The 23279-nt window shown below is 46.9% G+C and overlaps 1 protein-coding gene across 3 annotated transcripts in view; it reads left to right on the forward strand.

Annotated features, from left to right (window-relative positions):
• Positions 1-23279, forward strand: part of FBN3 (fibrillin 3) — a 268187-nt gene that overhangs the window by 46634 nt on the left and 198274 nt on the right. For 2 of the 3 annotated variants that reach the window (XM_054013785.1, XM_054013786.1), the window contains exons 4-6: positions 1806-1904; positions 14043-14138; positions 19211-19306. In XM_054013785.1, coding sequence (XP_053869760.1) covers positions 1806-1904; positions 14043-14138; positions 19211-19306 — 291 coding nt within the window. The remainder of the gene's footprint in view (positions 1-1805; positions 1905-14042; positions 14139-19210; positions 19307-23279) is intronic. The other variant, XM_054013787.1, reaches the window with a different exon arrangement.

The following is a 23279-nucleotide window of genomic DNA, read 5'->3' on the forward strand; positions in this document are numbered from 1 at the left end:
AGTACATACAGCGCTGCGAGCTATTCCCCTCGGAGAGGTGGAGCACATACAGCGCTGCAAGCTACTCCCCTCGGAGAGGTGGAGTACATACAGCGCTGCAAGCTACTCCCCTCGGAGAGGTGGAGTACATACAGCGCTGCGAGCTATTCCCCTCGGAGAGGTGGAGTACGTACAGCGCTGCAAGCTATTCCCCTCGGAGAGGTGGAGTACTTGCAGCGCTGCCGGCGCGACTACACTCGCACTTCAGCGCTGCCACGGCAGCGCTGTGAATCCGCAAGTGTAGCCAAGGCCTAAGATCTAATCCACGGTCTCACAGATGAAGGAGGTCTCAGTTACACATACACGCTCCTCCACCCCCCAGGGATCTGAAATTTTCACAGGAAAGACAGAAAACTTGACAACACTTTTAAACTTGGCCCAAGGCAAATTGTCACCACAATAGTCTTTGACAAACACCTGAAACCAGCAGAACTGGTGCTGTGTGTGTCTTCAGTCCCAACCATCACTGGGAGGGGGGAACTATGCGAGGACAAGACTTGGGAGGATTAGGTCCAGAGGAAACATCGTGCCCCCTCACCCCTCGGTCGGAGTGCATCCCCAGGAAGGTTGTCAGCCCTAGGGGGCTAGTGCAACCTTTCCAGCTGCTGTTCTGCTCAGGCTGGTGTTCCCATGTGCTGCTCAGCAATTTCCAGCAGCCATGGAAGCTTTAATCTTCTTTAGAGGAATATTAATCCTCACTGTGAGCAGGTTCACGCTAGGGTTGCCAGGTGTCTGGTTTTCGACTGGTACCTCTGATTGAAAAGGGACCCTGGCTGCTCCAGTCGGCACTGCTGACCGGGCTGTTAAAAGTCCAGCTGGCAGCGCAGTGGGGCCCAGGGCTAAGGCAGGCTCCCTGCCTGCCCTGGCTCCGTGCAGCTCTTAAAAGTGGCCGCCAGGTCCTTGAGGCCCCTAGGTGCAGGGCGGCCAGGGAGGCTCTGCGCGCTGCCTCCACCCTGAGGGCTGGTTCCGCAGCTCCCATTGGCTGGAAACCATGATCAGTGGAAGCTGTGGGGGCGGTGCCTGTGGGCACAAGGGCAGCACACGGAGCCTCCCTGGCCGCCCATGAACCATGGGGCTGCAAGGACCTGGTGGCCGCTTCCTGGGAGCCACGGTAAGTGTCACCAGGACCCCGCACCCTGAACCCCTTCCCTCACCCCAACCCCCTACCCTAGCCCGGCGTCCCCTCCTGCTCCCAAACTCCCTCCTGGAGCCTGCACCCCTTACCCCCCCCAATACCCCAACCTCCTGCCTCAGTCCCGAGCCCCCTCCCACATCCCAACCCCCTAATTCATGGCCCCACCTGTGAGCTTGCACCCCAAGCCAGAGCTCTCACCCCCATCCTGCACCCCAACCCCCTGGTTGAACCATCCCGGTGAAAGTGAGTGAGGGTGGGGGAGAGCGAGCAGCGGAGGGAGGGGGGATGGAGCGAGGGGGGTTCAGGCCCCAGAGAAGGGCATGGCAGGGACAGGGCCTTGGGGAAGGGGCGGGACAGGGGCGGGTCAGGGGTGTTCGGTTTTGTGCGATTAGAAAGTTGGCAACCCTAGTTCATGCCATAGCACCAATAGCCCAGATACCCCAGGTCAGGCCTTTGCTGGAAGCTAAGGGCATTGGCTGTGTTTCTAGGGATTTGGGAGGCAGGTCTCTGGCCTGTGTATTGCAGGAGGTCAGACTAGATGCTCACAGAAGGCCTTGGAAACTCTGACAGCAGGCCATAGTGCATGGCACCACAGGGCAACACTGTTCAGTTTCTGCTTGTCTCTCTCCAGCAATTTGCCGGAACTCTTGTGGCGATGGGTTTTGTTCGCGGCCGAATATGTGCACGTGCTCCAATGGGCAGCTGTCCCCCAACTGCGGCTCTGGTGGAGGTAAGAGAATATCAGATGATTGCCAGTCCCACCCTGATGCTGACTATCTATGTCCAAGCACCGAACCAGCTCCGTAAGCTGTCGTGAAATAGTTTGTGTCCTGGGAGCCAGCACTACAGGTTCTGGGTAGAGCTGTGCAAAACTTGTTGAACGAAATTTTTTCCCAGTGAAAAATGCAGATTCGGCATCACCAGACCATTCTGTGAAATTTGTGAGATTTTACCCTATTGTTTTGATAAAAAAGAAACCTAAAAAAAATTTCCCCAAATTCAAAACATTTCATTTTTTTAAACAAAATTTTTCTATTTGAAATGACTTTTTGTTTCAAAATGTCCTTAAATTTAACATTTTTAAAATAAAAAACTTTTTAAAATGCTCACCTCTAAATGAAACGTTTCGCTTTGAGTTGAACAAAATGTTTTGTTTGACTCGCAATGAATTTTTTAAAACTTTAGATTCATCAAAAATTTCTAAAAACTTTGGTTTCAGTTCAACCTGAGACTATTTCTTCCTCCCTATTTTTTGGAATTTCCAGTGAACCGAAAAAAACATTATTTGCCCTGCTCTAGTTCTAAACGTAGCAAGAATTGCAAAGGCCATAAACCCCAGCCGTGCTCTCACTGAAGGGCTCCTCGTTGTCCCTCTGTGCTGAAAGAAAATTAATTACTTTGTAATTTCTGCTACCCAGTGAGCCACCTTGGCATAGTGAATTCCAGCAGGGCATCTCTCAGAGCCAGTTCTCACTGTGACAAAGCATTCATGACATGGTTTGCCAAAAAGTACATCTACTGCTGACTGTTCCTGGTGATTAAACTCTTTGTTAGCCATGTTTATGTAGGAAATAAAAGTGCTGCGCTAAAAGGATTGGCTTAGGCCATGATTTGGGTGTCAGAAAGAAATGTCTGGCTGTTTCAGGTAGGCTCAGATGACATCTGAAGGTCATACACTGGAGAGTCAGGAATCGCAAAAATGCATCTCCCTCCCCCTGCCTTGCTCTCTGACCCCTGTGACCAATGTGAGTGAACCCCCGGGAGCTCCAAGTCATCCACACAGTGAACTAACTGCACACTCAAAGCACTTAAACAAGAACACTGAGAATTATTCAAAATAGAAAAGGCAAAAAGGTATTGGCTTAGCCCTGTGGGCCCCCAGGAATCTGCATGAGTAGAGGAGCCGTGGAAAAGAAGGGGATCATGAAGCCTTTAATGCCACAGCTATTTCTGAATGCACCCAGATTGCTCTCTGATTCCATGTGCAGCCCACCCCACAATGAGCCAGGAGCCAGAGAAACACTAAACTGGTCAGGGTTCCCAGCAGACCTGTACAAAGGACTAAACTGTGGAGAACTGGGCAGCTCTGGCATCTGAAACCAACAGCACCAGTCAGATAGCCAGAAAGCAGGGAGCTGTCGGGGATCAGTATATTACCATGTGCTCATGATCATCTCTGCCAGATGTATTCAGGGCTTCTGGAAATGACTGACACTACAGCCATTCACCTACTAGTGACTCTCCACACAGCACACTCTTCCCTTCTCACAGTCTGAACAAGGGGGCTGAGGACCCATTGTGTGGGAAACACCACTCCTCCAGGCCCCTGGGGCCAGCTTTGGGTTGCATTGCCAGGACCTTGGCATCTGCTGCAGGATGCAGGCCAGCACATACTGGTCTGGCTTGGCTGCTTTGTCACATTGATCATTTGCGGTTGGTGGCTGGTTGTGGAAAATGAGCTCCCTGTGGGTTACCTCTGTCCACTCTGCAGCTCACCTCATGACATGTGCACACATGAAAGGGAAGGGAATTGGGTGCAACAGGAACCTGCACGAAAGCTGGTGGTTCTGTCCCTGAGATGGCAGGGGCAGGATTGCTTTGCCATCTCCTCAGTGCAATTAGATACATTTGCCAAAACTTCCACAAATATGAGAATAGCCTCTGCAAAGTTGGCTTCTCTGTCCAGTGCCGCACGTGTGTCATGTTACTCTTTATCCCAGCTTGCCTGGAAATGCCAGTTCTGCTCTCAGTTCCTCCTGTGGAACTGCCTTTGCTGTTATATGGGAGTAACTGTGGGTCAAAACTGCCTCATAGTGTAGAAATGCACCCTGACCCTTTGTCAGGCAGCCACAGCAAGAAAGGCTCCAGCTGGTTCAGATGGCATGTCTGCAGCCAGCTCTCTTTCAGCCTCCGGGTGTTCGTCTTTTTCTTTGCCTTTTGGTTTTTGAGCCTTTAGGAACCATGTTTTCCAGCTTTTCTCTGCAATCATGAGGGACAACAATCATAATTTAAAAATAGCCGAGAGTTTCACAAATGACCCGACTCCAGGAACTGGGGCTTTAAGAAAACCCCAAATACCATGTGACTTGCAATAACATCATGACAGTCAGCAATGGTTGCTCTATGGCTCCCAGACAGACTCTCCAATATTTAAAGTAAAGTCACATTCAGGAATGAATATTGCAGAACTCAAGCTGTGTGTGCCCCAGTACTTTCACAAGTGCTGCACTAGCTGCTTAAGAGCATTGCACCTAATGCTGCTTTCCATGTCTAGATGTCTGTTACTCTTGGGTCCCAAAGCCCTTTCCAAACACTCATCCATTCGGCCTCACCACACTCCCAAATGGTGGCTACATTATTAGACCCATCTGACACGCTGGGCGAGAGAGACTCGCTCCACGTCATACAGTGATTCAGTGGCAGAGCTGGGACTAGAACCCAGGAATTTTGGCTCCCCCGTCCTCTGCTCAAACCAGTAGACATCACTGCTTCTGTAATCACTGCTGGTAGCCACTCGCTTGGTTTTCCCCAACTTTTCAAAGTAATGAAAAACCAACAATTCCTGCCAACACAAATATTTGAATGTATTTGATTTTGCAAATGGTCCAGGCGCCTCGAGGCATGCACTGAACGTTCAGCCAATTTCACTGCAGCTACTCTAACGTTATGTCTACCCTGCAATCAGAGGTGCACATGTAGTCATAACCACACTAGCTTTGATCTAGCTAATTCAGATAACAATAGCAGTGAAGTCCCAGCAGCACTGGCTAGCCACCAGGGTCCTGGGCAAAGTTATACAGCACTTGCTGCCATGGCTTGACTGCGGTTGTTAGTGGAGCTAGCTAAATCAAAGCTAGCTTGGTACATCACCCCCTGCAATGTAGACACACCCCATACCATTTCACTGTCTCCATTTCTCATTGGGTCTAGTCTGGCTCCTGCTGAAGTCAATGGGAGTTTTGCCACGGTTCAGTCCCCTAGAGCTAGCACTCCCCCGAATCCCCATAGATATGCTCATTTCTCCTCTTTCTCTGTTTGTAGAGAACACCCCGACATAAAGCTGTGCTGTGCTAAGGCATTAGCCAGCCTCGCTTTGACATCAGGAGACATTTGAGAGGCACTGGGCTGTTCTCCCTTCAGGTTGTCTGTCTGAAGGAACCTTCCGAGGTGCTGCAAAAGCCTGTCCAGAGAGAAATCACCACCTAAGGGAATTCAGTTACAGGCAGGGCAGTAAATCTCACTGAAGGCTGGTTCCCATTGACAGGAAGAAATTATTGAGATCCTGAAAGTACTTTTGAGGTCCTCAGCTGAACATTGCTATAGACTGGCAGGGGATTTGTTGCTACATTTACTTTTCTGTGGAAAACCCATTGTGAACTGGCCACTGATCCAATCACAGGGAAATAGTCCCCACAATTCAAACCCCATGCGGGGTGTTCCTTTAACTCAGGGAAGGAATTGCAAGACTTTATAGTGCCACGTTGTGCCACAGTCCTGCTGAATCCCAAAAAAGTGCAGCACATACAGGAATGTGTGTGCTCCCCTGCACCCCAGCCCATCACAATGCTTCCCGGGGAGGATGGTGGCCATATGTTCACAATCTCGCAGGAATGCAGGGAATGCGTATACAGTATACATGTCTGGGCACGTGCCTAGCATTCCACTGGGTCAGCAGGGGAGGATTTCACACTGCACTCTGGCGGGTAAGCTCCCCAGGAGGAGTGTGCCTGGGGGTCTGGCATTTGTACTGGAGGGGTGTTTGGGTTTGCACTGGTCACTAATGCTCCAGGGAGGGAAAGCAGGCCAGCCGCATGCCAAAGGCAGGCAATAAAAGCCACTCGGCTTCTTTCTGTCATGACCCAGGGTCACTTTTGTTGCATGTGGAAGAGTAAGTTGCAAGTGACACTTGGCTAGTGATAATCAAAAGGGACTTTGTCTGCAAAACACATTACTGATTACTGGCAGAGCTCTCATTACAAATATGTTGTCAATCTAATCTAACCATAGTAACAGTTACCTAGGGTTATCCCTTCACCTTTCTGTGCCCAGATGCTGTGGTGACTGGTGCCCTATAAATACCTGACATAGGTAATAGACAGATAAAATCCTGATCACTACAAATTCCTCTGCTCATGTTGGCTTCACACTGAGTCTGCCTAGGCTTCAGTACACGTACAGCAAATTCAGCTCTGCTCTAACTCCATGCTCCTTTGCGTGGTTACACCAGGGAAGAGTGTCATCCAGGAAAGTAACAGCCAGGAACCTTTTCGGAAATATTGGCCTTTGTCCCATAAGAACATCTAGCCCAATATCCTGTCTTCTAACAGTGGCCAATCCCAGATGCTTCAGAAGTAGGGTGACCATATTTTGTCCGGGACAATCTCTTTTTTAAGCCCTGTCCCAGCCATCCTGACGTTTTTTTCAAAAGGAGGCATTCCAGCATGGGGGGAGGCAAGGTTCCAGGATGGTTGACAGCCCGAGCAGCTGGGGGTGTCCCATTTTCTCTTTGGGAAATATGGTCACCTTACCCAGAGGGGATGAATGGAACAGATAATCATCAACTGATCCAACCCCCGTTACCCATTCCCAGCTTCTGGCAAACAGAGGCTAGGGACACCATCCCTGCCCATCCTGGCTAATAGCCATTGATGGACATATCCCCCATGAATTTATCTAGTTCTTTTTTGAACCCTGTTATAGTCTTCACAACATCATTGGGCAAGGAGTTCTACAGGTTGACTGTGCGTTGTGTGAAGAAATACTTCCTTTTGTTTGTTTTAAACCTGCTGCTTATTAATTTCATTTGGAGACCCCTGGTTCTTGTGTTACGAGAAGCAGTAAATAACACTTCCTTATTTATTTTCTCCACACCAGTCATGATCTTATAGACCTCTATCATATCCCCTCTGAGTTGTCTCTTTTCCAAGCTGAAAAGTCCCAGTCTTATTAATCTCTCCTCATATGGCAGCTGTTCCATACCCTAATCATTTTTGTTGCCCTTTTCTGTATCTTTTCCGAATCCAATACATCTTTTTTGAGATGAGGCGACCAGTTCTGCACGTGATATTCCAGATGTGGGTGTACCATGGATTTATATACAGGCAATATGATATTTTCTGTCTTATTATCTATCCCTTTCCTAATGAGTCCAAACATTCTGTTAGCTTTTTTGACTGCCGCTGCACATTGAGTGGATGATTTCAGAGAACTATCCACAATGACTCCAAGATCTCTTTCTTGAGTGGTAACAGCTAATTTAGACCCCATCATTTTATATGTCTAGTTGGGATTATGTTTGCCAATGCACATTATTTTGTATTTATCAACATTGCATTTCATCTGCCATTTTCTTGCTCAGTGACCCCGTTTTGTGAGATCCCTTTGTAACCCTTCGCAGTCTTCTTCGGACTTAACTATCTTCAGTAGTTTGGTATCATCTGCGAATGAATAGACTGGTCCCAGAACAGACCCCTGGGGGACACCACTATTTACCTCTCTCCATTCTGAAAATTGACCATTTATTCCTACCCTTTGTTTCCTATTAACAAGTTTCTGATCCATGGGTGGCGGGTATCGTAGGCAGAGGGAGGCTGTGCTTCCCCAAACAGCTTAGCGTGGCCCCACCTATGCTCTGCCCCCAGCGTTCTGCTCCTCCTGCGTTTCCCAGCGCTCTGCTCTGGCTGGCCCAGGCTGGCTAGGGCTGGCTGGCCTGCCTCCTGCAGGGACTCAGGGCGGCTGGTGCTGGGGCCGCGCTGACCAGCGCACTGAGGTTGGGAGCGCTGCCACTGGGCAGACCAGGGCTGGGGGCGCTGCAGCCATGCCACCCGGTTGCCAGAAGCACTGGAGCTGGGGCTAGGGACCCCGGTGTGGGTGCTCTGGGCTCCTGCGAGGGAGGGGGAAAAGAGGGGAGCAGAAGAAGGGGGGCAGAAGGGGAGGGAAGGGACCTTGGGCACAAGGGGAGGGGCCAGGGGCTAGCCTCCCCCAATGGCTGGGTCACCGGCCACCATGTGCTGACCCATGAGAGGACCTTCCCTCTTATTCCATGACAGATTACTTTATTTAAGAGCCTTTGGTGAGGGACCTTGTCAAAAGCTTTCTGAAAATCTAAATACGCTATATCCACTGGATCATCCATGTCCACATACTTGTTGACTCCCTCAAAGAATTCTAGTTGCCCTAGCACCCAACCTTCATCTGAAGCTCCTGCTAAACTGCTGAAGTCCGGGGGTTATTGAGAGGGGGGTGGAATAAAGAAACCACCAGAGGTTAGGGTAGCTTTGGATAAACAGCTAGACTCCTGGGTCCTTCCCCAAATCTTAACCTAAACTGCTGAGCCTTCTGAGGTTCTTCCAGAACTAGGGGTCTACTTAAATTGCAGAGAAATAACACATTTTTCACGGTTGGTCGTGACATGAATAGCGTATTTCCTGGATGTGTTCATAGCATACTGCCCTTACTTGTGCGCTGCTGCTGGCAGTGGTGCTGCCTTCAGAGCTAGGCACCCGGCCAGCAGCTGCCGCTCTTCAGCCACCCAGCTTTGAAGGTAAGCAACACCGTTAGCAGCTGCGCAGAAGTGGGAATATTGTGACCCTCCCACAATAGGCTTGTGACCCCCCTTTTGGGTCAGGACCCCCAGTGTGAGAAACACTGTTTAATTTTGTATTCTTTTACCTTATAGTATAGATAGTATAGTAAGGATCTAGCCTCACTGTGCCATTATTAATGATCTGGAGGATGGTGTGGACTGCATCCTCAGATGACACTAAACTGGGAGGAGTGGTAGATATAAGTAGGGGCATTGCCAGCAGATCGAGGGATGTGATCATTCCCCTCTAGTCGGCATTAGTGAGGCCTCATTTGGAGTACCGTGCCCAGTTTTGGGCCCCACACTACAAGAGGGATGTGGAAAAATTGGAAAGAGTCCAGTGGAGAACAACAAAAATTATTAGGGGGCCGAAAGGGGGTTTCAAAGAGGATGGATCTAGACTGTTCTCAGTGGTACCAGATGATAGAACAAGGAGTAATGGTCTCAAGTTGCAGTGGGGGTGGTCTAGGTTGGATATTAGGAAAAACTTTTTCACTAAGAGGGTGGTGTTACTAGCACTGTAATGGGTTTCCGAGGGAGGTTGTGGAATCTGAATTCTTAGAGGTTTTTAAGGTCAGGCTTGACGAAGCCCTGGCTGGGATGATTTAGTTGGGGTTGGTCCTGCTTTGAGCAAGGGGTTGGACTAGATGACCTCCTGAGGTCCCTTCCAGCCCTGATATTCTATGATTCTATGATCATAGTATAGGGTAAAAGTACACAAAAAGTACTTATGCCAGGTTTCATGATCCATAAAGTGTTTTTCATGGTAGGGCCCTACCAATCACTATAAAAGCCCACTTGTTCCAGGAGCTGTCAGTGAGGGGGAAGAATGCAGGAAGCTACAAATTAAGAAAAACGGGGTGACAAGAACTGGCATGTGTAGGTGGCCAGATCTCTCTGCAGTGCCACTGTGCAGCCCTTGGAGATGGCATTCACACAGCTGCTTTCCCAGTGTGGTTTCACTGGAGTGAATAAGCACAGTGCGGCTAGATTCATTCAGCTCAGGGACTGGAGGACAAAAAAGCTTTGGAACCAACACCATTTTCAGTAGAGACTAGCAAGTGTCTGACAGTCTAGGCAGTGATTTTGAAGCCCCAATCTTAGTGAGCTTATTGCTTAAGCCTTCATCTAAACTGGGCCTGGTCTCTGGCCACGGAGAAGAAGCATGAGCTGCAGCACACACTGTAAGAGGTGCCCTGGAAATGCATGAAATAAATACAGAGCAAATATGCTGAGCTCCTCAAACGCAAAGTCCGGAGCTCTCTAATGCCATCCCTCACTCGGGCAGGCTTCCCAGGAGTCCCTCTCCCACTCCTGGAGCTCCTAAGTGCTTGAAGGGATGCACTCCAACAGGAAAGATGCAAAATGTGCCCATTTAGGGAGCTATTGAGGCCTGTGCAGGGAGAGCAGTGTGGGCAGGTAGGGGAATGGGGTGAACCAACCTTCTATGATGAGATAACTGGCTCTGTGGATGAGGGGAAAGCAGTGGATGTGATATAACTTGACTTTAGCAAAGCTTTTGATACAATTTCCCACAGTATTCTTGCCAGCAAGTTAAAGAAGTATGGGCTGGCTGAATGGGTTATAAGGTGGATAGAAAGCTGGCTAGATCGTCGGGCTCAACGGGTAGTGATCAATGGCTTCATGTCTAGTTGGCAGCCAGTATCAAGCTGAGTGCCCCAGGGGTCGGTCCTGGGGCTGGTTTTGTTCAACATCTTTATCAATGATCTGGATGATGGGATTAATTGCACCCTCAGCAAGTTCGCAGATGACACTAAGCTGTGGGGGAGAGGTAGATACACTCAGAGGTGAAAGTAAGCCGGTACGGCCGGTACGGAGGACCGGTAAGAAAAACGGAGCATTCTCTCCCTCTCTGACTCCTCCTCCTGGTTCCAACAATACTGAGGGTCCGGGGGCCCGGCTCCTCGAATGTTTGGGGCCGGGTCTCTCCCCTGGCCCCACCTGCTGCCCTCCCCGCGCCTCCCCTGAGTGTGCCCCGGCCCCCCTTTGCTGCCCCCATGCACTTCCCTGGATCCCACTGTCTCTCTCCCCTGAAGCTCCATGCTGCCTGCCTGCATTAACTGCCCCCGCAGGGTCCTAGTGCTCCCCCTCCACTACTGCCAGAGCAGGCCGCCCTTCCCCCCCAGACCCTTTCATTTTCCGGTGGGACCCTCCACCAGTACAGCCGCCCGCAGTCATTGCTCTTGCCCCATGCTGACTGCCGCTACCCCAAGGCTCCGGGGACAATTTAAAGGGCCTGGGACGGTAGAGGCAGTGGGAGCCCCGGGCCCTTTAAATAGCCCCCAGAGCCTGCTGGAGCCCTGGGGTAGCAGCAGCAGGGCTCTGGTGGCTATTGAAAGCGTTCAGGGCTCCTGCTGCCCTTTAAATAGCCACCCGAGTCCTGCCGCTGCTACCCCATGGCTCCAGCAGCAGGGCTCCGGAGATGATTTAAAGGGCCCTGGAGGGTAGCGGCAGCCAGAGCCCCGGGTCCTGCTGCTGGAGCCCCGGGGCTCCGTCGGCAATTTAAAGTGCCCGGGGCTCCACTGTGGTAAGCAGCTAGAGCCCCGGGCCCTTTAAATCGCCCCCTTTAAATCACCCCCGAACTCCAGGACTCCCAGCCACCTCTGCAGCTGGGAGCTCAGGGAGTGATTTAAAGGGCTTGGGGCTCCCAGCTGCTGCTACCACAGCCCTAGCCCTGGGCCCTTTAAATCAGGATTTAAAGGCCCTGCCTTTAATGATTAGGGAGCTGGAGCACATGACTTATGAGGAGAGGCTGAGGGAACTGGGATTGTTTAGTCTCCAGAAGAGAAGAATGAGGGGGGATTTGATAGCAGCCTTCAACTACCTGAAGGGGGGTTCCAAAGAGGATGAAGCTCAGCTGTTCTCAGTGGTGGCAGATGACAGAACAAGGAGCAATGGTCTCAAGTTGCAGTGCGGGAGGTCTAGGTTGGATATTAGGAAACACTGTTTCACTAGGAAGGTGGTGAAGCACTGGAATGGGTTACCTAGGGAGGTGAAAAGAACAGGAGTACTTGTGGCACCTTAGAGAATAACAAATTTATTAGAGCTACTGCCCATTTCTTCGGATGCATATGCATCCGAAGAAGTGGGCAGTAGCCCACAAAAGCTTATGCTCTAATAAATTTGTTAGTCTCTAAGGTGCCACAAGTTCTCCTGTTCTTTTTGCGGATACAGACTAACACGGCTGCTACTCTGAAACCTAGGGAGGTGGTGGAATCTCCATCCTTAGAGGTTTTTAAGGCCCTGGCTTGACAAAGCCCTGGCTGGGATGATTTAGTTGGTGTTGGTCCTGCTTTGAGCAAGGGGTTGGACTAGATGACCTCCTGAGGTCTCTTCCAATCCTAATCTTCTAATGGGGTGGGCATCACGTAAGCAGTGGTGCTAGGAGGCACTGTGCCTGCCCAGGATAGCCACAGCATGTGCAATGCATCTGGCTGTGCAGGCTCACTCACAGCTCCTACTACCCGTTGCGCAGACATGTAGCATGTGCTGCCCCCAGTCTGTTTGGAGCTGCTGTCTCATGTGCAGTGAGGAGACAAAGCCATGGCAACCACTCTCAGAGATGTTTCTGGGAAGTTCAGCCCAATTACAACTCCCTTCTGTATGGACAACAGGGCTTTGTATGGACCCATGTTAAAAATGTGTCCTCCTTTTAAGATGTGATTTATCTTTTGGATTGCTTAGGAAAAAAGCGAACAGTTGTTAACAAACGTCTCCTTCAATGTGTGCAGAGAGAGAGAGAGGAATTGGTCAGGAATGTACCAGGAACTAAGAGGCATGGAATTAAACTCAAAGCAGAAACAGCTGGGATAAATCTCAGGCAATATTGCCAAACAATGACTCCTATGAGGCTGTGGAAGGACAGGGCAAATCTGAGGAAAATCTACTGGGCCAGATCCTCAGGTGGATTACGTTGACATCTTGGGAATGATGCCTACTTCCTCCAGTTGAAGCTCAGGCCCTTTGTGAGGAACAGTCCTGCACTGCCCCTGTGAGATGGCCTAGACAAAAGAGGTGTCTCACTCTGGGGAAGGATTGGCCATAACTTTTTTGCTTCTGGCTTTTCCCAACTCATCAGTTCATTACCGGCATGTATGATAAAAACAGTACCCTGAGTGTATGGAACAGAGGCAGACAATGGGATTTACTGGTGTAACCCTTCTGCCAGGCCAAGTTGATAGCAGCAAGGGCCGGGTTCAGTACATAGGGGTCTCCTCCCAACAGCGTGACACAAAACCAGCTCAAGCCCCCACCCAGTGACCTGGGAAAATCTTACACACACGCCGCTCGGCTCCGCTCCAACCATCCCCACAAGGCTCTGCTAGCTGCTCCTCCAGCTGTCCCCGCAAACTGCTCCGCCAGCCGCTTAGCAATATAGCTTCAGGCTCCCCCACTAATTAACACAGTCTCAGTGATCTCAGCTCTTATTAACTTTAGCTCTTCTGTGATTTCAGCTCAGAGTAGGGGATCCCCAGTGCTGGTACACTACTGGCCCAAAGTGAATTCAGCTCAGCAGCCTGTAACTAGATTCTTAATAGAACCAAAGTTAGCTCTGACATGTAATAGTGGGGAGGAGATGGAGGTGGAATTGGTGTTTCAGGCTCACAAAAGGTGCCCACCCCACCACATATAAATACCTGCCCCCAGCTTCTCTCAATTCACTAGGTTTTGTAACCCATGCCCCTTGTCAAGCAAGTGCTACTTAGGTAATGGTGAGTCCTTCTGTCATACAACAGTTCCACTGGCCTTGATTCACAGAATCAGGGTAACAAAACTTTATTCTTCCTGCCCCAATAACAGAGAAACTGGGGATCCCACACCAGCCAAAGTAACCACTTTCAGTTGCTGTTGTCTCATGCCAGGCGGGTGGGTGTGCCTATGCAAACAAGATCAGCCCCTGGAGTTCATTTCCACACTCGCCATAATTCACCACCAGATCTCAGGGTAGAGCTCATCCTGACTCTGCTTACACTGGTGTAAGAAACACTGAGCTGGTCTGTCTATAGAATATCCTCAGTAGCTATCCAAGGCATTAATGGTTCTAACCCCGTAGGCTCACATCCAATGGGAAGTCAATGGGAGTCTTTCCATTTAATTTAATGGGACCTGGCCATGTGTCTTTGATTCTACCGTGAGCTGCTGTCACATTAAGAAGCAGCACCACATGTGAGGGTGCAAGGTCCCTGTTTGCCTGGTGGAGTGGTTTGCAGCTCCACAGAGAGGAGGTGGCCTCTTATCAAGTTTTCCTGCTTTCCTCCACAGTCCAAACCTGCAATGTCAGGTGCATGAATGGGGGAAGCTGCAATGAGGAATCCTGCCTCTGCCAGAAAGGATACACTGGAACTTACTGTGGGCAACGTGAGTACCTGTATGTCCCTCCTGAGTTATTTGCCCCTGGGGCCTTTGTGTTAATGGCAGTGCTGCATTCAGGAGGCTAGGTGAATAGCTCTTCCATTGGTAACCCTGCAGGCAGTGACAATGTCTACTACCAGCTGGAACAGCTTTGATTTCTCCAACCAAGTAACAGGTGTACACTCCTAAAGTCCTGTAAAAACCTTACCACAGAGTCACAGACAGTTCCCATGGGCATTGTGGACTATCTTGCCACGCAGGTAAGCTTCACTTTGTGATAGATGGTCGCTTACACCAAAAATCACAAGAATATTCAGGTTACTCCCAGTCCCAAAGGAGCAGTCACTTACCTCAAGTCTCAGGCCAAAGACAACTCTTGTAGCCAATCCTATAACACTAATGAAAGATTTATTAACTAAGAAAAATAAATGAGAGTTATTTACAAGTTTAAAACAGGCAAACACATACACACACACACACACACACACGAGATTTAGTCTTAGGTTCCAAAATTAATAGCCACTGCTATGCAAGCACTATATGTCCTTGAAGGTAACCCAAGCCAAGCAGCTTGGGGATCCCTTGCTGGTGCTTAGAAATATTGCCCTCTCTGAATTCCAAGCAGCACAGTGATAACAATTCTTCCTTGACAGGGATTTTTATGTCCTTGCGACACATTCAAGCTGTGATGGAACAAGGGCTTATGCATGTCCCCTCTTTGTCAGTGTGGGGGAAGCAACCAGTCTTTTGTCCTCTGATGTTCCATTATAGCTTGCCTGGTGTCCTTCTTTTGTTGGGCAGGAGATGACACCTTTTGTGGTAAACTAGCATTTCACAGTTGGTAATACTTCTCTCCTGACTAGGGCGTTTACAGTCTTAGCTAACATTTTGATAGTTACAGAGCAAACACTTAAATGTTACCTTGTAACATGGGGTGCAGATATTATAGGTAAAATCAATACATGCAGCATCCTATAAGCATTTCTTAAAGTCTAAACACTGAACACATTCTTATAACTCTAATATCTGTTTTACCAATATTAACACACAGGTGAGTCAGATTGGTTTCCACCCGTCAGCTTTCTTATTGCTATGACACAGTGGCCTGTTATATGCCCTTGGTCTAGTCCTGCCCCCCAGGGGCAGGCAGAGTTAGGTGTGATTTCCCTGCCTCTGGTGGAATCACCCACTCATTGGTGCACTTCGCTCCCTCCTATTCTGTGCCTGTGGCATATAATAGTCTAGTCTGCTGTGGGCTGTAACACCTTGGTCTTATTTCAGTTGTTGGCTTCAGTGTGCAGGGGCTGGGTGGGCTTGGTGGTCTCTGATATACAGGAGGCCAGACAGGATGATCTGGTGGTCTCTTCTGGCCTTAAACTCTTCAAGAGAGTTGGCAGTTTTCCAAAGAGACATTATTAAGGGCACAAGAGCAAACTATCCCACTGCGTAGGAAAGATGGAAATTTTGCCAATAGACCACTCTGGCTTAACCAATGATCTGAAACTCAAACGAGAGTCCTACAAAAAGTGGAAACCAGGTCAAATTACAAACAAATACATTATAAACAAATAACACAAGTATGTAGGGACAAAATTAGAAAGTCCAAGGCACAAAATGAGGTTAAACTAGCTAGAGACATAAAGAATAACAAGAAAACGTTCTACAAATATATTAGAAGCAAGAGGAAGACCAAGGACAGGGTAGGCCTGTTGTTCAATGGGTGAGGGGGAGACAATAACAAAAAATATGGAAATGTCAGAAGTGCTAAATGAGGTTTTTGTTTCAGTTTTTACCAAAAAGGTTAGTGGTGACTGGACGTCTAACACAGTGAATGGCAGTGAAAATGAGGTAGGATCAAAGGTTAAAATAGGGAAAGAACAAGTTAAAAATTAAAAGTTAGATGTCTTCAAGTCCCCAGGGCCTGATGAAATACATGTTAGAATACTCAAGGAGCTGACTGAGGAGATAGCTGAACCATTAGCAATTATCTTTGAAAAGTCATGGAAGATGGGAGAGATTCCAGAGGACTGGAAAAGGGCAAATATTGTGCCAATCTACGACAAGGGAAATAAGGACAACCCGGGAAATTACAGACCAATAAGCTGGAAAGATAATGGAGCAAACAATTAAGCAATCCATTTGCAAACACCTAGAAGATAATAAAGTGAAAAGTAACAGCATGGATTTGTCAAACCAACTATAACCCTTCTGCCAGTCAGAGTTGGCAGCAACAAGGGCCGAGTTCAGTATCTAGGGGTTCCTCTTCAACAATACAACACAAAACCGGCTCGGGACAAAACCTAGGACAATTACACACCACGCCCTGGGCCCCTCTTGCAAGCACAGTCTGAGTGTAGAAAACCCCCCGCACACACTTTTAATAAAAGGAGGGAAGTAACTCAGCATTAATTCGGGAAAACACCACAAACAGGATTCATAAACATAAACCATGAGCAAAAGACCCTCCCCCAAGTAAGTTGGGCAGTGTCCTTTTCCCTCAGGTTCTTCAGTCCAGCAACCAAAAGTCCCTTTAACGTGCCCGTCCTTTTCTGCACCCCACTCACAATTGCTGTCCTTGGTCAGTGCAGACCCAGAGTTCAGAGGTGCATCTGCAGAGTTCACCTCCCACCTGAAGGCCGCCATTTTTGAAAGCAGTCAAAGGGTAGTTGTTTCACTCTGGTGGGGAGGCAGACAGCTCTGACCATTTGGCTCTGTGCACCTGCTGTCAAGTGGTATCTCAGAAAATTGTTTTTCTTTTATAATTATGTTGTGAACCTCCCAACATCGCCCTGTAGACTCACTGCTGTTCTGAAGGGACACATCCCATTACGCCAGGTTTTGCCCACTGTTTGTCCTTGGGATTCCGGATTTCCACTCAGGTAGTCAGCTGCTCTTTTCATGTTACAGATCACTACATCAACTTGCTGCTAGTGTCACTGAGTTCCAGTCAGGCTTGTCCCGGGTTCTTCAATGCAAGTGTGTGAGAAAGATCCCTAGTCTTCCTACAGCTGTCAAGTGATTAAAACAATTAATTGCGCAATTAATTGCACCGTTAAACAATAATAGAATACCATTTATTTACATATTTTTGGATGTTTTCTACATTTTCAAGTATATTGATTTCAATTACAACACAGAATATAAAGTGTACAGTGCTCACTTTATATTTATTTTTTATTGCAAATATTTGTGTTATAAAAAACAATTCACCTCATACAAATACTGTAATACAATCTCTTTATCATGAAAGTTGAATTTATAAATGTAGAATTATGTACAAAAAATAACTGCATTCAAAAATAAAACAATGTAAAACTTTAGATCCTACAAGTCCACTCAGTCCTACTTTTTGTTCAGCCAGTCACTCAGGCAAACAGGTTTGTTGACATTTGCAGGAGATAATACTACCCGCTTCTTGTTTACAATGTCACCTGAAAGTGAGAACAGGTGTTCACATGGCACTGTTATAGCTGGTGTCACAAGGTATTTACGTGCCAGATGCGCTAGATTCACATGTCCTTTCATGCTTCAACCACCATTCCAGAGGACATGCGTCCATGCTGATGACAGTTCTGCTCGAGAGTGATTCAGAGCAGTACATGTTCACTTTCATCATCTGAGTGAGATGCCACCAGCAGAAGGTTCATTTTCTTTTTTGGTGGTTCAGGTTCTGTAGTTTCCACATTGGAGTGTTGCTTTTTTAAGACTTCTGAAAGCATGCTCCACACCTCGTCCCTCTCAGATTTTGGAAGGCACTTCAGATTCTTAACTTTGGGTCGAGTGCTGTAGCTATCTTTAGAAATCTCACATTGGTACCTTCTTTGCGTTTTGTCAAATCTGCTGTGAAAGTGTTCTTAAAATGAACAACGTGTGCTGGGTCATCATCCGAATCTGCTATAAGACAAAATATATGGCAGAATGCAGGTAAAACAGAGCAGGAGACGTACTATTCTCCCACAAGGAGTTTAGTCACAAATGTAATTAACCCATTTTTTTAACAAGTGTCATCAGCATGGAAGCATGTCCTCTGGAATGGTGGCCAAAGCTTGAAGAAGCATATGAATGTTTAGCATAGCTGGCACATAAATACCTTGCAATGCTGGCTACAAAAGTCCCATGTGAACGTCTGTTCTCACTTTCTGGTGACATTTTAAATAAGAAGTGGGCAGAATTATCTCCCTTAAATGTAAATAGACTTGTTTCTCTTAGCGATTGGCTGAACAAGAAGTAGGACTGAGTGGACTTGTAGGCTCTAAAGTTTTACATTGTTTTGGTTTTGAGTGCAGTTACTTAACAAAAAAAATCTACATTTGTAAGTTGCACTTTCACAATAAAGAGATTGCATTACGGTATTGTATGAGGTGAATTTAAAAATGCTATTTCTTTTGTTTATCATTTTTACCGTGCAATATAAAGTGAGCACTGTACACTTTGTATTCTGTATTGTAATTGAAATCAATATATTTGAAAATGTAGAAAAACATCCAAAAATATTTAATACATTTCAATTGGTATTCTATTGTTTAACAGTGTGATTAAAATTGCGATTAATCACGATTAATTTTTTTCAATCACGATTAACTTTTTTGAGCTAATTGCGTGAGTTGACTGCGATTAATCAACATCCTAATGATCACTTGACTTCTGACATGCACCATTTTGCTCAGATTTGGGCATATCTAGCACAAGTTTTCCCTTTTCACAGTTTTTAATTTTGTACTTCTTCATTATTGGATCACAGAGCTAAGCTGTGTTAACTGAGAGTCTAGCACCTAGCAAAATCTCTCTGTTGACTGAGCTGTTGGTTTCCAGTCCACTTATAATTGATTTCTTTATAAACAGGAAGAAATCAGAGTTGCCTTGCTGAAAAAAAAATAACATACCTTTCTCTTTAGGATCAGCGTGTGGGGAAGATCCCTGAACTGCAAATAATATCTAACATAAAACATGGGATGCTTCAAATTCTGCAGCTGTCATGCATCTTGCATCATGGGTTTTCAATTAGAGCAGAATTCCCTGGTGTACTTTGTTAGACCACTGTCTAGTGTCAGCTCACCCATCTTTCTATTTCTGAATAGCTGTCTGTGAAAATGGCTGCCAGAACGGAGGTCGGTGCATTGGACCAAACCGTTGTGCTTGTGTCTACGGGTTCACTGGCCCTCAGTGTGAGAGGGGTAAGGAGCAGTTTATTATATTACTATCACTGATGTTACTATAAAAAAGAACATAAAGGTTTCAAATTCAAGCCCTCAGAAGTTATATTAGGAAATGCCATGTTAAGTTTGCCCATGCAGTACTAATTTGGCCCCCATTGTGTGCATGCATTATGATAGAGTCACATACTATTTTTTCCATAGGCCTCCTGCCTCATTCAGTGCACAGGATGGACAGTAGGTAGCTGTTCAGTATTTCTAACCTCATCCATCAATGAATACAGAAATATCAGTTTTTCTTGGAGTGTCCGCTGCACATTCTCCTCTTGGGTTGCACCGAGGTAGGATGGTAGAATCTTCTAGTCGCAGCACCTGTTAGAAATGCCTGACCCCTCGCCTGATCCCTTGCCTCCAGTCCCCAGCCTACGTGCGGGTCGGGGGCACTGGCGCTGTTGCCATCTCAATTCCTTCCGACCACTGCAGCATTAGGTCATGAACCCCGTTCTGTCCATTTGGCGCTGTCGCTAGTGCTGTAGCCTAACAAAAATTAATAAAAATACAAATATAAAATAATAATAATAAAAATAATACATGTAGGTTAGTAATTAGTTGTATTTTAGTAGTTAGTTAGCTATTATACCTAGTATAGGTTACAGTTGTTAAAAGATAGATTAGAAATAGATAATAGTGGAACAAACAGTTTACTTACTGACTATGACAGACATCAAAGTGAAAAAATACAGCTTCCAAAAAAGATATGTCATGTCCAGCTGTCTTTCCTTCCTGTGATGCACATGTACAATGCTTAACATGCTTAAGTGAAAATCACTAGCTGGCATACTGCCAAATATGCCACACATCCACAGACGAAATAGATGGCAGGTCCTTCTGTAAAAGGAGGGGCTAGCTGCTAAGCCTACAGGGTCCAAGAGCTCAAAAGCAGGAGACTGGAGTCAGCTCTGTCTACTGCTGGAGCCAAAGAGTCATCCAGATCTGTTAAGAGCTTTGGCTTCAGTACCAGGCTCTGGTTCCAAGTCAGCTGAGGTTCCAGTGGTCCTCTTGGATCCGACCTCAACCATGGTGCAACCTACATCAGTCCCGGATCTGAACAAAAGTCATAAGGATCCACAAGATATGCCCAACAGATCTTCCTCAGTTCCAAGGAAAAGAAAGTCTAAGCATGTCTCCAGCAGCTCCTCTAATCGCTCGCACAGGGTAGAACCAAAGTAGAAAGACTTGGGACCTCAAGATGCACCCAAAACTATGAGCCTGAGATCAAGACCTGAGGATACATTAACAAAGAACGCACAGCACATAACTGAGATGACAGCTCAAATGCACCTGGATCCACACCCTCTACGGATCTGACTGAGATGCAATCTCTTCTGAACAAAAGACCAAGACAACAAAGTTTCAGGGAAAGTTCAGCTTCACTTCCACTTCCACCCTGCAGGGAGGTCACCAGGGAAGATCATTTCCCTGCCCTCTCTTTTTAGAGTCCTTACCCCATAGGTTTAATCAATGGCTTCAGTGTCGGAGCCAGAATTGGATTTGAGTTCAGAGCTAGAACCAGATCCACTACAGGTATTGACCGGACGTTCTTTTCACTGAAAAAGTGTTCCGACAAGGAGAGAGCCCAAATTCCCTGGATAGCCTTTGTAGACTATGACATTGGAAAAGCTGGCAGAACTACCCTATACCTCTGTGAATGCTATGGCCATATTGGCCAATTCCTCATTTTTCTTTGCATGCTGGAAGACTGGTCTCTTCAGGGCCGGAACACCGTGTTCAACAGAAAAGAGATGTCCAGATCTGTCAGCCCCATATCCAAGACCATTGCCTTATTCCTCCACTGCAGAAAAGGAAGTAACCTCAGAAGAGGAATATCAAGAGGGATTTCCAAGGATGTTTCCTTATGACTTAGGAGAGTTGCAGAGCAGTTCATCTCCTGATGAGAATGAGGGAATACCATCAGCTTTGTTTCCCTCTGAGGATGCAATTCAGTTCCAAGAATAGATGGATAGGATGGCATCAACCCTGAATTTACCATACATAGCTTTAAAGGAGACTTCACATCTGGTATTTGATATCTTAGGTTTGACAATGAAACCTAAAGTCTCCTTGCCCACATTAGAAATGTTATAGCAAATAGCATAGTCCCTTTGGTCCAAGCCATCTTCATGCCAACCAGTTTCCAAAAAGGCTGATAAATTGTATCAAATCCCACAGGAGGGGCTCTCTTGTTTTCATGTACATCCTCAACCAAACTCCCTGGTCATAGCAGCTTCTCTTCAAAAACCAAGATTTTCTACCCAATGGATAAAGAAGGAAGAAAATTAGATTATTTGGGTAGAAAATCATTTTCTTCTGCATCCTTAAATATGTGTATATCCAACTACCAAGTGGTGATGGTTAGATATCAATTTCCATTGCGGGAGAAATGGCTCTATTCACTGAACAACTCCCAAAGGATCAAAGGAAGTTAACATCAGCCATGATTAATGAAAGCCAAAATGTAGCCACACATGTCCTTAGGGCATTGTTTGATGTTTCTGATATTGCCTGTAGATCATTGACAATGGCAATATCTCTTCATAGACATGCTTGGCTACATTCATCTTCTCTCCCACTGGATACCAGGGTCAAAATAGAAGATTTACCTTTAGAAGGAGATGGCTTATTTATTGTAAAGACTGGTGACACACTGGATAGACCCAAGGACTCATGCCACCTTTCAGAAGAAGCTCTTCTACTCTGGTGTTCAGATATCACAGGCAGTACATACCACCTTTTTCATCTGCCTCTTATCAGAGGAACCATAACATCAGCAACAAACATTCACAGACATGTAACAGGAAGAAACCCTTCAAACCGCAGATGCGTATACAGAATCCTTCAGCCACATTTACTTTACCACATGTCAGGCCTCATGTTTGACATGTTAGTCAAGAGCCTCAAACCAATTTTAGTAAATCAGTTTGGAGACCGGCTTGGACAACTATCACTTCAGACAGATGAGTTTTGTATATGATAAGAGAAGGTTATACCACCCAATCCAGATCACTCCCTCCATACAACCATAGGTGCTGGAACTAGGAGTGCTGGGGGTGCAGTAGCACCTATTGGCTTCAAGGGGGTTCCATCACATACAGGGTTTACAATTTGGTTCAATTGCTTTCAGCCCCCTCCGCCCCCCTAAAAATTGTTCCGCCCCTATGGATACAACCTCTCACCCCCTCCCTCTCCAGGAACCTCTCCCAGGAAAGACTATTATGGATAGAGGCACAAGTTCTTCTGAACATGGGAGCTATAGAATGAGTTCCCTTGACTTCCAGAACAAGGGGTTCTACTCCCATTACTTTTTAAGGTCTTGTCTACACTATAGACCTATATTGATATAACTACATTGCTCAGGGACATGAAAAATCCACACTCCTGAGCAACATAGTTATACTGACCTAACCCCCAGGTAGACAGTGCTGAGTCAGCGGGAGGCCGATTCTCAGCCACATAGCTGCCACCTCTTGGGGCGTGGATAGGAGAGCTCTCACCCGTCTGCTTAAAGTGTCTTCATTAAAGCTCTGCAGTGGTACAGCTGCATCAGGGCAGCTGTACAGCTTTAAGAAAGACGCTCTAAGCTGCCTGCAGGGGAGAGCGGTGCAGTTGCGTTGATGCAGCATTTTAAGTGTAGACGTGCCCTAATCCCCCAAAAGAACAGAGATTTCAGAGCGATTTTAGATCTCTGGGATCTAAACAAATATACCAGGAAGTTTCAGTTCAGGATTCCTTCCCTGGGTCTAATCAATCGCTCCTTGTCTACTCTAGATTGATTTTACTGCTCTTGATCTCAAAGAGGCATATTTCCATATTACCATAAGACCATCTCACCAAAAGTACGTATACTTTGTCCCTGGTTTACACCACTTTCAATACAGAATCTTCCCTTTCAGTCTCTCCACTGCATCCAGAGTATTTACCAAATGTTGAGCTCCAG

This window comes from Malaclemys terrapin, chromosome 24, assembly GCF_027887155.1.
Source record: "Malaclemys terrapin pileata isolate rMalTer1 chromosome 24, rMalTer1.hap1, whole genome shotgun sequence".
NCBI classification, from domain to species: domain Eukaryota; kingdom Metazoa; phylum Chordata; order Testudines; family Emydidae; genus Malaclemys; species Malaclemys terrapin.